Source organism: Procambarus clarkii, chromosome 43, assembly GCF_040958095.1.
Source record: "Procambarus clarkii isolate CNS0578487 chromosome 43, FALCON_Pclarkii_2.0, whole genome shotgun sequence".
NCBI lineage: Eukaryota > Metazoa > Arthropoda > Malacostraca > Decapoda > Cambaridae > Procambarus > Procambarus clarkii.
In genome coordinates, this window is record NC_091192.1 from 36,048,348 (window position 1) to 36,064,228 (window position 15,881).

General features: G+C 44.1%; 1 protein-coding gene across 5 annotated transcripts in view; it reads right to left on the minus strand.

Moving 5' to 3' along the window:
* Positions 1 to 15,881, minus strand: part of sl (small wing phospholipase C gamma 1) — a 171,531-nt gene that overhangs the window by 101,199 nt on the left and 54,451 nt on the right. For all 5 annotated transcript variants that reach the window (XM_045738972.2, XM_069300253.1, XM_069300254.1 and 2 more), the window contains exons 8-10: positions 15,400 to 15,606; positions 15,000 to 15,123; positions 12,860 to 12,965 (exon numbers count right to left, since the gene is read on the minus strand). In XM_045738972.2, coding sequence (XP_045594928.1) covers positions 12,860 to 12,965; positions 15,000 to 15,123; positions 15,400 to 15,606 — 437 coding nt within the window. The remainder of the gene's footprint in view (positions 1 to 12,859; positions 12,966 to 14,999; positions 15,124 to 15,399; positions 15,607 to 15,881) is intronic.

Consider the following 15,881-nt stretch of genomic DNA (forward strand, 5'->3'; position numbering starts at 1 on the left):
CCGAACCCCCCAAAAGAGGAGGGGCCATCCAACACCATCGCAGATCGCAAGAAACAACCAGAAAAACCCACAAATCGTGAGACCAGGGGTGAGCAAACAGCGCGAGCCTCTTCCCTCACCCCCCCACATTGCCCTGTCAATGGGACAAACCGCAAAAGAGCCAATGCTCCTTACGAGAAGCTGACTTATGAGCAGAACGAGCACCGCGCCGACCAGACATCGTCAGTTTTGAAGGCTACGCTAGCTCTAAAACTGGCCCAAAAGACCTACCATGATGGGAGGAACCCGAGTCCTGGCACGACCCTTCCGAGAAGACCCCCCATGGGCCCCCTCAGCGAAGCAACAAGTCTGATATGGGGACGATAACGAGAAGAGGTCGTCTGCAGATACTGCACCACTGCAGACTCTGCAAACGGCAAAGGACAAAAAGGTGTAGATAACCAAAGAGCAAGGGCCCAAGCGGATTCCAAGGGCTGAACGAACACTTTCGTCCAAAAATTTTCTCTTGATTCTAAACTTTGGACCCGACTTGCATCCAATACAAAAATATTTGTATAAAAATTATTTTTTATGCAATCGACTTGGGGATATTTTCAAAATGAGTGCCATAAAAGTCCTGTTCTCCTTGATAGGCCTAGTGGCCGCGTGGGGCTTCGGCACAAGGCGTCAACCTCGTATGTTGTTGACATCGCTCGTGACCGGACCGCTATCCCCTCGCATCCACAACTCGTGTTGTTTTGTGTGTTTATTTTGCTTCCTGTGTGTTCTCCAACCTTTATATACATTCCACGATGGATCCTGGCCAAGGTCCAAGCATTCTTACTACCAAAAAAGGGAAGGAGTCATACAAACAGGACAAGATAAGTACGTTGTATAAAAAGTACCATCGAGTGAAGCTTACTCCCTCCAAGATACCCAGTTTAATTGATGAGTTATCTGATGTTGCGTCTGATGTAGAAGGAGAGGAAGGGTTGAGTAACTTCAATAGTGATAATTTGGATTCTGAAACAGGTATTTACGATGTTTCTAGTAGTGATGAAAGTGATGATAGTGAGGAAAGTGAACCAACCCCACCGCCTCGTACCCGAAAGTGTACAGGTCCTGGACACGCCACACAGCCAGATCCGGCTAGTCCCTAGTCCACCGACAATACTCCACCAATTGTTGATGATTTCACTGCAACACCAGGCCTAACTATTCCGTCCCCCATCACTGCTCTGCAATTCATTCAATTATTTTTGACTAGAACACTCATTGAATATTTCACGTATAAATCAAACCTGTATGCCACACAAATCATGGCGCATGGTAGCAAGAGCGTCAGGAAGATGTGGGTGCCAATCACCGTAAAGGAAAGGGCCAGATATATAGGCCTGTCCATGTTGATGGGTGTTTGCAGGCTACCAACAATGAAAATGTACTGGCAGACATCAAGGCTTTGGCACACACGTTTCTTCAATACTTTCATGTCGGGGAAGCGGTTTCATATACTGTATTGGAAAGTTTTTCCACTCATACAATAACCATGCCATTCCACCAAATAATACAGACAGGTTGCTCAAAATTGAAGACGTGATGGATTATCTGAAATCAAAATTTGCAGCAATATACATTCCCAGGAAACAACCGAGTCTTGATAAAGGCACGATGGCCTGGCGTGGCAGGTTATCTTTCAAGGTGTATAATCCGAACAAGCCTGAAAAATATGGAGTGAAACTGTACATGCTTGCGGAATCTATTTCTGGCTACATATATGACTTTGAAGTGTACTGTATTGTGGAATAGGCAAAACAGTAATGGAGACAGTCACGGGCCTGATTGAGCCCCTAATGGACAAAGGTTACCATCTCTACATAGATAACCATTATAACTCAGTCAACCTTACAGAAACATTAAGTGAACGGAAGGGTTACACATGTTGCACCATTCGATTACCACGTGGAACACCCAAGGAACTGCAAGTGAAGGCTAAAGGAAAATTACCATTGGATACAATGATATTCCGCCGTAAAGATAACACCTTTATTATACTGTGGAAAGAAACGAGTGGTATCCGTCATTACAAACTTGCACAATGCAGACACCATGCAAGTTCAACGCAGGAAAAGAATTCGCAAACGTGATGGATCATCTTCAGTAGAACAGGTAACAGTCAATAAACCAACTGCCATTTGTGACTATAATTGCTACATGAAAGGTGTGGATCACTTTGATCAAATGGTGAAATACTACCAGTTTACCAGAAAATGTCACAAGTGGACCAAGAAGATGATGTTCTATGTTCTTCAAATGGCTCTACACAATGCATTTGTATTGTATAAAAACTACAAAACTGATCAAAAGAAACTAACGTTGCTGCAGTTTCATGAAATGGCAATGTTGGCCCTATTGAGGTGGGACACAGAGGATTGGCCTCTCACAACAGACACCATTCCACATGCTCCGGATATAAATGCTGACGCCAGTACTTCTGATGCTGCAAATCTGTCAACCCTGGGACCATCTGGCGTGAGGCAGCCTTTATTCGCTTCAACACCACACGGCGAAGCTTCCTCATCTGACTCTGAACTCGAGGCAGGTGACTTAGACGCAACAGGTGTTGCAGGAAACGTAGCACCAGGTTGTACTCCACCCAGAAACCACCCAAGAATTGTGGATGCCCCTGAGCGTCTCAACAGGAGGCTCTCACATGTAATACTTACGATGCAGAAACGCTAAAGTGTCGTGTGTGTTACAAGTCGGGAATCCGAAAATACACCAAGCACAAGTGCAAAACGTGTGGAGTTGCACTGTGTGCTTCACCCTGCTACACAAAATACCATCGCAAGAGGGTATTTTTGGCGCAGAAGTAACCCGTTGCAACACATTCACTCCACCTAAAGAAACACCTTGAGTAACTTCAGGCACGTTTTCCTGAAGCAGGTGGAGTGAATCACAGAATGCTCAAGTTGTTGGTCTACCGTAAAAAGCCATTGGTAAGAACAAACAATTTTTTAGTTTGTATCAGTAAGTAATTACAGTGTATATATATATACTGTTGGTAGTCCCTTACATATCCTTCATATGGGAATAATATTATGTTTTCCTTGTAGAGCGTTTTATTGCGAAAAAAAATGATACCAAAATGATCGATGTAGACAACAAAATAGCGTTATAAAAAAATAAACTCCTTTATGTGTTTATCGGGTGTACCGGGTGTAAAGGGTGTGGGAATGGGTGGACTCTAGCGGGTAATGCACCCGCGACTTTCGATGTGGTTAAGGGTGGTGCACCCACAAGTTTTGATATTGATATGCATATGTCCGTGTAGAGAATTTTATTGCGATCACAGTGATACCAAAATCAATGTGATAGATCATGATTTGACTTGACAAACAAGATAACAGCAGCAACATATCCGCACTGTTTAGCGCGCACGGCTAACGAGCGATTTCGTTTTTTTTATTTGGTGTGGGTCTCACACATGCTTTAGTGACATTATATACATATGTTACGCTAGAACATTCTATTGCGAATCCATTGATACCAAAATGAACCACATACACCAATAAATAAGGTCACAACACTGAAAAGATTATACACTTTTCAGTAGTAATTACCTAAGTGTGGTTACAGGATGAGAGCTACGCTCGTGGTGTCCCATCTTTCCAGCACTCTGTCATATAACGCTTTGAAACTACTGACGGTCTTGGCCTCCACCACCTTCTCACCTAACTTGTTCCAACCGTCTACCACTCTATTTGCGAAGGTGAATTTTCTTATATTTCTTCGGCATCTGTGTTTAGCTAGTTTAAATCTATGACCTTGTTCTTGAAGTTCCAGGTCTCAGGAAATCTTCCCTATCGATTTTATCAATTCCTGTTACTATTTTGTACGTAGTGATCATATCACCTCTTTTTCTTCTGTCTTCTAGTTTTGGCATATTTAATGCTTCTAACCTCTCCTCGTAGCTCTTGCCTTTTAGTTCTGGGAGCCACTTAGTAGCATGTCTTTGCACCTTTTCCAGTTTGTTGATGTGCTTCTTAAGATATGGGCACCACACAACAGCTGCATATTCTAGCTTTGGCCTAACAAAAGTCATGAACAATTTCTTTAGTATATCGCCATCCATGTATTTAAATGCAATTCTGAAGTTAGAAAGCATAGCATAGGCTCCTTGCACAATATTCTTTATGTGGTCCTCAGGTGATAGTTTTCTATCTAGAACCACCCCTAGATCTCTTTCTTTATCAGAATTCTTTAAAGATTTCTCACATAATATATAGGTTGTGTGGAGTCTATGTTCTCCTATTCCACATTCCATAACATGACATTTATTAACATTAAATTCCATTTGCCAAGTGGTGCTCCATATATTTATTTTGTCCAGGTCTTCTTGAAGGGCATGACAATCATCTAAGTTTCTTATCCTTCCTATTATCTTAGCATCATCAGCAAACATGTTCATATAATTCTGTATACCAACTGGTAGATCATTTATGTAGACAATAAACATCACTGGTGCAAGAACTGAACCCTGTGGTACTCCACTTGTGACATTTCTCCATTCCGATACATTGCCTCTGATTACTGCCCTCATTTTTCTATCAGTCAGAAATTTTTTCAAAAGTAGTGGTGTAGCAACTGTGCCGTTGGTCGCGCTGTAACGGGTAACGCTTCCATGACTTCCCACGTTATGGCGGGTGGGGCGGGACCACGAATTGGACTTGATATTCATATGTCCGTGTAGGGAATTTTATGGTGATCCCAGTAATACCAAAATGGACGATGTAGGACAATTCTGGAGGTGACTAACCTGAAAATAGTAATAACATTTCATCGCTGTTTTGTGCGCTCGGCTAAGAAGCGATCTAGTTTTTTTATTTGGTGCGGGTTTCATGCATGCTTTAGTGACATTTTATATATATGTTACTCTAGAACATTCTATTGCGAACACAATGATACCAAAAAGAAACACATACTTCAATAAGTAAGGTCACAACACTGAAAAAGAGTAAGTCCTTCAGTAATTACCTAAGTGTAGTTACAGGATGAGAGCTACGCTCGTGGTGTCCCATCTTCCCAGCACTTTGTCATATAATGCTTTGGAACTACTGATGGTCTTGGCCTCCACCACCTTCTCACCTAACTTGTTCCAACCGTCTACCACTCAGTTTGCGAAAGTGAATTTTCTTATATTTCTTCGACATCTTTGTTTAGCTAGTTTAAATCTATGACCTTGTTCTTGAAGTTCCAGGTCTTAGGAAATCTTCCCTATCGATTTTATCAATTCCTGTTACTATTTTGTACGTAGTGATCATATCACCTCTTTTTCTTCTGTCTTCCAATTTTGGCATATTTAACCCTCAACCCGCTAGGGGCCCAAATGGAATTCACACCCACAGGTGCAACAAAAAAAAAAAATCCAAAAAATTCTTTTCTTATAGAAGTGTTCATTTTTGTTCCCTGATCACGGAAAAAATAACAAAAAATCGTAGGTGGCATATTTTAGCCGCAATAGGGTAGGGAAGTGTGGCAAAAAAGGGGCGTTGGCAGAGCCTTCGCCAGACGAGGTCTACTCCGCCCGAGCTGTCAGACGGCAGTTGCCACAAATATATTATTACCTAATTATTTCAATGTCTCTGATTTTTTCTTAGTTTTTTTGCAGTAATATTATTCCATACAGTGAATTGTGGTATATTTATATTATAAAATGTGTGAACCATCGCTGTACTCAAAATTATGGTGTGCATATTAGTGATTCAATTATTATGTTCATAAAACAATAAACAAATAGTTTTGCTGTTGTTACACTATATACACAGGTTATATATAAGTATTTGCATGTTTTGTACACCATAACGAACTACTAAGTTGGTCTTGTGAGTCAAAAAGCAACGAGGAGTGACCGGCAAACACCAGCGAGCCACTCACTGCCACTCCCTCCCTCAACACTTCCTCACTCATCCTCATTCACCTCCCACAATACATTTTCTGTATTTATTCACTATACACAGACGTTATATATACGTATATTTATATGTTTTGTTCACCATAACTGTACATCCAAGCTTGTATGGTGAGTAAAGGCCATAAGACGTAGCTACTCACACAGTCGGCTGGTGGCGGCCACCCTCAAGGCCAGACGCACTAATATTTGTCCTTCAACAATATTGATTGTGGTGTTATTACGCTATATACACACATTATATATAAGTATCTACCTGTTTTATTCACCATACCTGAACAAATAAGCTGGTATGGTGCCCAAAGACCATAGTGGCCATCAGTAAACAACATGCCAAGTCGTGCAGACGACGCTCCTCCCTCACCAAAATGGCGGCTCCCAACCTACCCCTCTCGCTGTTATCTCACACTATACACACGTTATATATAATTATCTACATTTGTGTTCACCATATCGAACCACTAAGCTGGTATGGTGAGTGCAGTCAATAAATGGTGGCCACACACAGTCAGAAAACAACGCCACAACCCTCCCTCCCACAGCCTTACTCCTCCCTCCATGGAGCACAGCGCTAAATATCACCACAATCCTGGTATTATCAGAATCCTGGTCAGTTTTATCACAGTCAGGGGGCTTCAGTAATACTATCACTGTTAAATAATAGCAGTATCATTTATATTATGGTATTTGTAGGCAATGCTGTGGTCACAAGCTGAACAGCGGTGCTGTGAGCTCGTGCTGCGTGCACCAGCCTTGGTGGCTTGCTCAATACTGACGCTGGAACACCCAAGAATGTTGGCCTGGATTTTTTTCTAGGTGGCATCTGGCAACTATCGGTCGTGGCTGTACTATAGCTGCCCCTATCCCAGGCGGGGTGTTTAAATTATAGCGCTAGACACGAAATCATATATAAATGATGTGCGCGGTTTCGGTTTTGTCACTGATATCATTTATATATGATATGCGCGGTTTGAGGGTTAATGCCTCTAACCTCACCTCATAGCTCTTCCTTCTGCCGTTCCCGCACGCTTGAGTGGCGGGAGGCTTCGACGGTGTTTCAGGTTTTCCTGGGGGGGGCAACCTCAAGCACCTCAATGAGGGCTTCTTTACTCCTGGCCTTCCCAGGGATGTTGGTGTCGTTCAGCTCCATGTGCAGGTTCCCTCTCTTTCGGCGGCGCAGGCGGCTAAGGACTTGCGTGTTCGGGGCCTTTTGGTTGTGGCCTTGCAGCTCTTTTCCCTCCTGGGGCTATCTTCCGACTGGCTCATAGAGGATGTGGGGCGCTTGGGGCTGTTCCTGGTTCTGGCACCTTGGCCTCGGCAGCTCGCCCGTAGACTGCCCTGTTGAAGCTTTTCGCACCAATCTTGCGGGGTGCGGTTGCTCTATTTTATGCTTCCCGGCTCGCGTGTCAGCAGATGATGCTTGCCTCCTTTGTGCAATCCGTTTGGGCCTTGGCTCTTAGGAAGTCTTCGCCTTTTTGTCCTCTCCTGTTGAGGCTTCTGCCGTTGCGCAGTATATTCAGGCTGCTTGGGCTTCTTGTCGTCCTATGTCGGACTTGCTGGTTCTCCGGGGGTCCCGTGGTGGGCCTTCCCTGAAGGGTCGTTCCAAAGCACGGGGTTCCTCTCGCCGTGGTCGACCAATGGTATCGGGTTCAGGTTCAGCTCCTCCTTCGGACCCGCCTTCATCTGGTTGGCGTGGTGTTCGCTCTGTGTGAAGTTCTGGGTCTCATAAGGAGCGCCAGCCCTTTCGTTGTTCGCCCCATTGACGGGGCGTTGGAGGGGAGGACTGCGCTGTTTGCTCGCGCCTGGTCCCACAATTCGTGGGCGTTTCGAGGCATTTCGCGAGGCCTCCGTTGGCATTGGGTCACCCCCGCAGGGATGGTTCGGGGCCGGCGGGGCAGGCTTCTCTCCCTGCGCTCTGTCAGGGGAACCCACTCCATCTTGGAGTGGATTCGCTTGGGCATGGTCGAAACGATTACGTCCCTCAGATGGGTACGGGACTGCGCAGACCTGCGGTTCATTCTGGACTTGTCCCATCTGAACCGCTGGTTTCATTGCCCCTCCTTTCAGATGACCGCGCTGTCCCAGGTTCGGCTCCTGTGGAGCCGGGCACTTGGATGGTGTCCCTGAACCTCCAGGACGCTTATTGGCACGTCCCGATTCATCTGGTGTTCAGAGACTGGCTCGGTTTTGTTGTGGGGGCTTCGTGTTTACCACTTTCGTTGTCTCCCATTCGGGTTGAACCTGGCACCTCACGTTTTCACACGCCTTATGCGGGTCATGGTGACCCGTCTGTGTCTGTTAGGTGTTCAGGTGTTGGCCTATCTCAACGACTGGCTGGTTTAAGCTCCCAGCTGGTCCTTTTGTCTGCTAGCCATGGATTTGGTTCTTTCTCAGCTCCCTGGGTTCGGGTTCTTGGTGAACAGGAGGAAGTCCTATCTGGTTCCCTCCCAGGTTCGGACCTGGCTGGGCCTTGTGTGGGACTCTCGGACCACTTCCTTGTCTCTTCCTCCGGAGTCTCTCCTGCGGCTGCGGTCCCGCATGTGCCTGTTTCTGGGGGGGTCTCTCGGGTCACCTGGCGGTTAAACCTGGTTGAGGTTTACTTGAGGGTTTGTGCGAAAGCCTGAACTTCGCAATGCTGGTCTACCCACCGGGTCGGGTTTGGCTTCGTCGGCTGTTCTGGTTCATTCAGGGACGTCCCTTCCGCCTCTCTTGCGATCACTGGGTTCGGACTCGGGGGGCTTTGTGTCAGTTGCTGCGTCACCGACTTCCTCTTCGGGTTTTTTGGGGTTCAGTGCCTTGGCGCCTACCCGAGCCCTCGCTCGATGTGTTCACGGACGTGTCGTCTCTCGATTGGGGATTTGTGGCCAGTGCTCACCAGGCCGACCAAAAGCGGTGGTATCCGTACTTCCATCGAGCCCACAGCACTGTGCAGGAGTTCGCGGCGGTGTGGTTTGCTCTTCGGAGGCTTCGAGTCGCCCGCGGGTCCACGATTTGGCTCCATTCGGGCTGCTCCCCTGGTGGTTCATTTTCTGAACTGGGGGGAGGGGGGGAGTGTTCAATGTGGTCCTTGGCTCTTTGGCGCTGGTCGCTTCAGGTGACTCATCTGCTGAGTTCTCAGGGTTTGGCTCTCCTGGCAGTTCACGTGCCGAGAATGTCCAACGTCGTGACTGATCGCCTGTCTTGTTTCGCTATTCTCTCCACGGAATGGACGGTTGATGCCAACAACTCCTGTTGGCTTTACCAGATGTTTGGACTCCCCGAGGTGGACCTCTTCGCGTCGACGTGGTCCTGGCGCCTTCCCCTGTATGTGGCGCCCTTTCCCGACTGTGAGGCCGTCAGGGCTGCCGCCTTTCGGCAGAACTGGTCGAGGTGGGGGTTCCTGTACCTCTTTCCCCCGGTTTAGATGTTGCTCCAGGTCCTGACTCGCTTGGATAATTACCAGGGGTGAGTTGTCTTCTTGGTGGCCGGCCGAGCTGTGGTTTCAGACGCTTCTTGCTCAGTGTTCGAACCTGGAGGTTTTCCCACGGCTGCATCTTCCAGCAGATCGGACCGGTACATCACATGGATGGTTCGATCTTCTCCTCGAGTCTTCGCGTATGGTATTATTTACTTGAGTGTATCATTATCTCTATGGTGATCAGGTGGCTTCCTTATTAGTGTCCCACCTGCAGGCTTCTTCTTGGCTGCAGTTTGAAGTTTGCTGGCGGTCCTTTTGTTTCTTCTTATGTCTTTGTCGTTGTACTTCGCTTTCTGTTAGGGTGGTGTTGTCTTTTCTCTCTTGGTTGTACCAGGACTGTCTCCTTATGCTTAATTAAAATGAGCACCTTTAGATTGGGAATAATTTGATACCAAAATGAACGATGTAGATCTGAAATTGATGTCAGAACACCGGAAAGAGTATAAATACTCTTAGTGATAAGCGTCCAAAATTAAAATATTTGTTAAAATTCCATTTACTGTTCTATTAATATTATGGGACTAATTTTAAAATGCATGCCTTTAGTTTGCAAACAATTTGATACCAAAATAAACAACATAGCACGACAATTCAGGTCAGAACACTGGAAGGATTATAAATACTTATACTGTAGTGATGAGCATCCAAAATTAAAATGTTAACATTTGATTTATTGTTTGATTATTATGGAATTAGTTTTAAAATGCGCTCCTTTAAATTGCGAACAATTTGATTCCAAAATGAACGACGTAGCTTGGAAATTGAGGTCAGAACACTGGAAAGAGCATACATGTCCCAGGAATTGTGGGGCCGGGTACGCATCACCGAACCCACCTTGGGGTGGGTTTGGGTGCATGTGTGCCATGAACACAAAAGTGTTAAGGTGAAAACAAGCTGCACAGTATCTCGCGCCCCTACCAGTGACGAAATTACCTCCTACCCAGAGATAAACAGTGGTGTATGAAACACCCCAGCTGACCACAAGGGCAGGCCAATCATCAAGCAGCAAAAGACATCAGCGGAGGTAGCCCCCAAGTGATTTGTGGAAGGTAACCCCAAGCCACAGGGACAGTACTTACAGGGTGCCTAAGGAAGGTAATCCTAGGTGCATGCAGCCCGAGTACAGGTGAAACTACTCCTGGCTCGCACACCACCACTTGGACAGGACCACATTACAAAGCTCAACACTGTAAAAGATTCAGAGCCAGAGTTGCAAAACTACCAGGTCTCACATCAGCCACAGAACTGATGGTGTGGATAGCCGGCGTGGGGGACTGGGGCTTCCCCTTGCGAGGAAGAGGAAGCTGCACAGACGGCAGTTGTGACATCATGCTCGTTTGCTCGTTTTTATCTGGGGAGTTTTGTCTAACAGTTCAGCCTTCAGTAGCAATTTGTTAACCAGATAAGGTTTGTTTTGGGGTGCCTTTCTTTCTGGGTGCCTGACCCGGTTGATGGTAGACATAGAATTCTTCCAACCACACGGGGGTTTCTATAGGCCATTGCTCCTTGTGCCTCTCTGAGGGGACCAGGTCCTGGCTCGTTGTCTTCGGTAGGCCTAGAACTTCATTCACTTTGACTGATGCCAAGGGTCTAATACATTCATACCGGGGAGCTGAATGCCCCCCACCCCAGAAAACCAGCGTTGAATGTAATGAAACGCCCTTTTCTGGGTAAGCCTCGGAGGCTCCCTAGAGCTATTGGGCTAATATGTGATACATTAAACTGGGGCATTAGTCTATGGAGTTCAGCCTACCGGGGACCACGAGCCAGAACCTGGCCCCCCTCAGAAAGGTGCAGGGAGCGATGGCCCTGGAAAATCCCTGTGGTTGGGGGTTTTCCTTATCTGCCATCGACCGGAGTTAGCCACCTAGAAAGGAAGGCATAACAAAACAAATGCCATATGGTAAGAATTACCACTAAACCATGAAAAGAGAGAGGCAGAACTCCATCCAATCCCAAGGAAACAAGCAAACATCACACTCCAACAGCACGCCGCTTGTCTGCACAGCCCTTCCCTCCCCTGGCTACCTAGTACTCCAGTTCAGAAGCTAAGCATCAAACAACACGAAAAACTGCCGAACAGAGGGAGGGAGGGAGGGTTGCCAGGGAGCCTCCGGGTCTCGCCCAGAAAATGGTGTTTCTTTACATTCAACGCTAGTTTTCTGTGATGAGTCCCCTACGGCTCCCTGGAGCTACATCCCCAAAGATAAGGAAAAGAGGGACATACCCGGGAGGTGGCCGCCACATACTCCTCAACGCGAAGTCGAGACAACTGGCTGCAACCTGCGACCTAAAGTAACACATGAATGCCCAGGAGCAGGAACGTTAACCAAATAATGGGCGGCCAAGACACGGTTCGACCTTCAAAATCCCCACGCCTGAATATCAGCCCAGGACTTCCTAATGTCATGGGCATGAGGATAGACTGCAGGCTGGCTAGACTTAATAACTTTGGATGACCTGGGAGACCTGAGGCCAGGAACAGGGAACGAGGGAAATCAAATGAACCCAAAGCGCATCCTCAGCCACCAAAGCCGAAGCGCGCAGATAACGGCGAAGAGCCACAACCGGACACAACACATAATATACCCCCGGCCTGACCAACCGAGCATCAACGACCCGAGGACCCCTCCGTAAAGCAGCCGTTTCATTCTGTCTGTGTAATAGCTGTCTCATTCTTCACCAGAAAAGACGGAGAAGGCTGCAACCGAACAAACCAACCACTAGGACCGAAAGAGCAGAAACCCCTGTGCCAAAGGAGAGCATGAAGCTCACCGAGGCCAATGCCAACGGAGGCCAATGACCCCCAGAGGCCAATGCCAAAAGAAAGAGCCTTGGAATAATAATCTTGAACTGTAGGGGTCACCACAAACTGAGTAGAGAAAAGATGGGTAAGCACCCTGTCCAAGGACCAGGACAGTTCAGGTGGCACATGAGCAGACCCGGCTTGTGGTTCATGGTAGGCTGAACTCCATAGACTAACGCCCCGGTCTAATGTTTTTTTTTTTTTTTTTGAGATATATACAAGAGTTGTTACATTCTTGTACAGCCACTAGTACGCGTAGCGTTTCGGGCAAGTCCTTAATCCTAAGGGTCCCTGGAATACGATTCCCTGCCGCGAAGAATCGTTTTTTCATCCAAGTACACATTTTACTGTTGTGTTAAACAGAGGCTACAGTTAAGGAATTGCGCCCAGTAAATCCTCCCCGGCCAGGATACGAACCCATGACTTAGCGCTCGCGGAACGCCAGGCGAGTGTCTTACCACTACACCACGGAGACTGCAATGTATTATATATTTGCCCGGCAGTTCCAGGGTGTCGCAGGGACTCCCCACAGGAAATATCTTTAAACCCCATACCTTTGAAAATAATATTTTACCACAAACACTTGATAATTATGATTTTGTTTTATAAACAAAGGCAAACTTCACAAAAGAAAGGTACTGTTACTGACGTTCGTCCACATTAGCAGCTAGAGGCGTGAACTCGTCCGTCCCTCCAGGAAGTTTTCTATGTTTGAGGATAATCATTCTCTTGAGTTGATCAGGTGATGGCATTGCCTGATATTAGAAGGGAATAATTATATTAATTAAACAAAGATATTATGTTGTGATGGTCAATTCCCCTTAATTATGCTTTATTTCCTTCAAGATATTTTCCTTCAAGTGAATATTTTTCTATACAACCTTCCTCAGCCTTTTAGTTAAGTACTAGAAAGTTTTTGTAGGTGCACTTGCAATTTCAGCTAGAAAAGTATATATATATATACATATATATCATCTCGATAATATTTCTATAACAAAAGTCGCTTAAGGGGGCGTTATTCGGGTATCATAAAGTTGTTGTTTAGTGTCAACCATTATTTTTGTCTAGTTGTATATGAAAAGGGCTACAATTGTTCGAAGTTTCAGCACTGTAGCCTAAATAGTAAGGGAGATTTTTAATTTTTTTATTTTTTTTAACGAATTTTACACATTTTCAATTGTGAATTTACAACCACACCTTTCAGATATAATCATTCTATGACACTTTTCTGACACATTAACATATAATAAAGGATCTCTAGCAAAAGATTTTCCAAAATGTCTTTAGTTTTCCTAATACAGATAGTCTAAGTTCCCCCCAAAATTATGCAAATATATCATGTTTATTGCTATTATAAAGTCAATAAAGAACTCAAGATAAAAACATTTGCAAACGATTTTAGAGACATAAAATTTATATATGTGTAAGTTTTTAGAGACATAAAATTTATATATGTGTAAGTTTCATGTAAATTGCATAAAAAATGAAAAAGATATTCATGTTCAAGTAACATAAACTTTCAAGTAAGTAAAAAATAAAGTCTAAGGTGTTGCCCTCTGTGGCTGAAGTTGACATCAACCAATTTCCTCCAAAATTGGCACCCTTACAGATAGGCTTACGTGCATTCAGGTGTATAAGTTTCATGCAAATCGCCCCATAAACAAAAGAGAGAGATAAAATTAAAAAAAAAAAAAAAAAAAAAAAAAGTGAAATTTGACTTTTTTTTTTAACTAAATTTTTTGTTAATAAAACTAATTATAATTTGTTTTTAATATATGCTATTGTGATACCTGTGAGTCATAGACATGATTTCAGTTGACATTTTTGTTTGATAATCTTTTTTGACCATTTTTGAAAATTTTTGACACATAATTCAATATTTTTTTCATCCTTCCTATTTATGCTACGATGCTGAGACTTGGACCAAATAAAACCCTTTTCATATACAACTTGTCAAAAAAGTTTGATTGAAATTGAACGAGTTTTCATTTTTTGCATATTTTGTGAATAACGCCCCCTTAAGAGACAAGAGGTGGGACCTAAAAACTATGGCTCATCCCATGAAAATACTGTACAATTAGGTGCATTCTTAAATAAATGGGAAACAACATGATAAAAGCAGTACAATATGCAAATAAAGGGCAAAATTGTAAACTACTAGAATAACAAGGAGGATGAGAAACTAGTTACTGTACTTTTACCATCACTAATGGCAGAAAACACCATTGAGGAAATCAATCTTCATTCTTAGTTTTAAGTATGAGAGAATGCAGTACAACTTCAGTTCAGTGCACTATATGGGACCAACCCCGGTTCATTGCAGGGTTGGGTTTGTTGCAAGAGGTGACCTTCAGAAGGCGTTTGCATCAGTGTTTTTTTTTATCTTGTAAACAATAAAAATGCATTATCATATACCTTATATGATAAGGTATATACCTTATATGATAAGGTATATAATATATAATCATATACCTTATATGATTATATATTATATTGTACCTATATATTACTATTCTACTAAAAAATACTGTTACAGTTTTTATTTACCTTATTGTTAGAATTACAAAATACTATACAGGCAAAATATAAAATGAGAAAAACTAAATTACTACAAGACATAAGTTACACCTACGCACCCTCACTCAAATTATAAAAAGTGTTGAAACCATTTTAATTTCTTACAATGTCTTCCATATTTTACTCAAATTAAATTACTAGTATATTTATAACTTTAATTTCCATGTCACACATTTTGCTGTAAGCTGTATGAATGATGGCCCAATACTAACTTGTTCATTACTATCTATAGAAGAAGTAAGAAGGGAATCGCGGAACACCTCACGGAAACGCCGAGCCATCTCCTGTTGCTGTGGAAGGCTGCAGTGGTCTTCAATGGATAAAATAACTGGATATCTGTCAGGAATAATAAAAATGGTAAATTCCACGCTTATTCTTCCACCGGCGGAAGAATGAAGCTGAACCAAAATGCTTTAAATCAAGGCTGTCTTGTATCTACAAAACATCATTAGTTCACAAACTACACCGAGCACTCACAGATTTTAACCACCTGCAATTCTTCAAGTCTGAAAGGATTAAAGCAATGCTGACAAAATATGAATAGTTTGCCATAGTCATCCTGCATTACAACTATCTCTAACAATATTCATTTCTACAAGATATAACACTTACTCTGATTTAACAAAGGCGTGATCTCGAATGGTGTTGATTACGTCGAGGAAGGAGATTCTAGATGTTAGTGTGTGACCATGAAAGATGATGGGCATGCCATCAGGCCCATCCCAACAGTCCAACTCAATGCAGCGGCAACCTTGACGAAGAACACGGGCATAGGCTTCTGTAGAAGATTCGCTGGCCAGCTGATCACCAGTTAAGTACCTGTTAGGTTGTCACAAACATTCCATCAAGATCATATAATATTTGTCAGTATAAATAAAACCAGCGTTGAAAGTAATGAAACGCCATTTTCTGGGCGAGTCCCAGAGGCTCCCCGGACCTTACTAGGCTGATATGCTAATGTCAGACTTTGGCATCAGTCATGTGTATGGAGTTCTTATGAGCCTACCGGGGACCACGAGCCAGAACCTAGCCCCCTCTAGAGAGGCAAGGGGAGCAATGGCCTATAGAAACCCCCGTGTAATTGGAGGCATTTT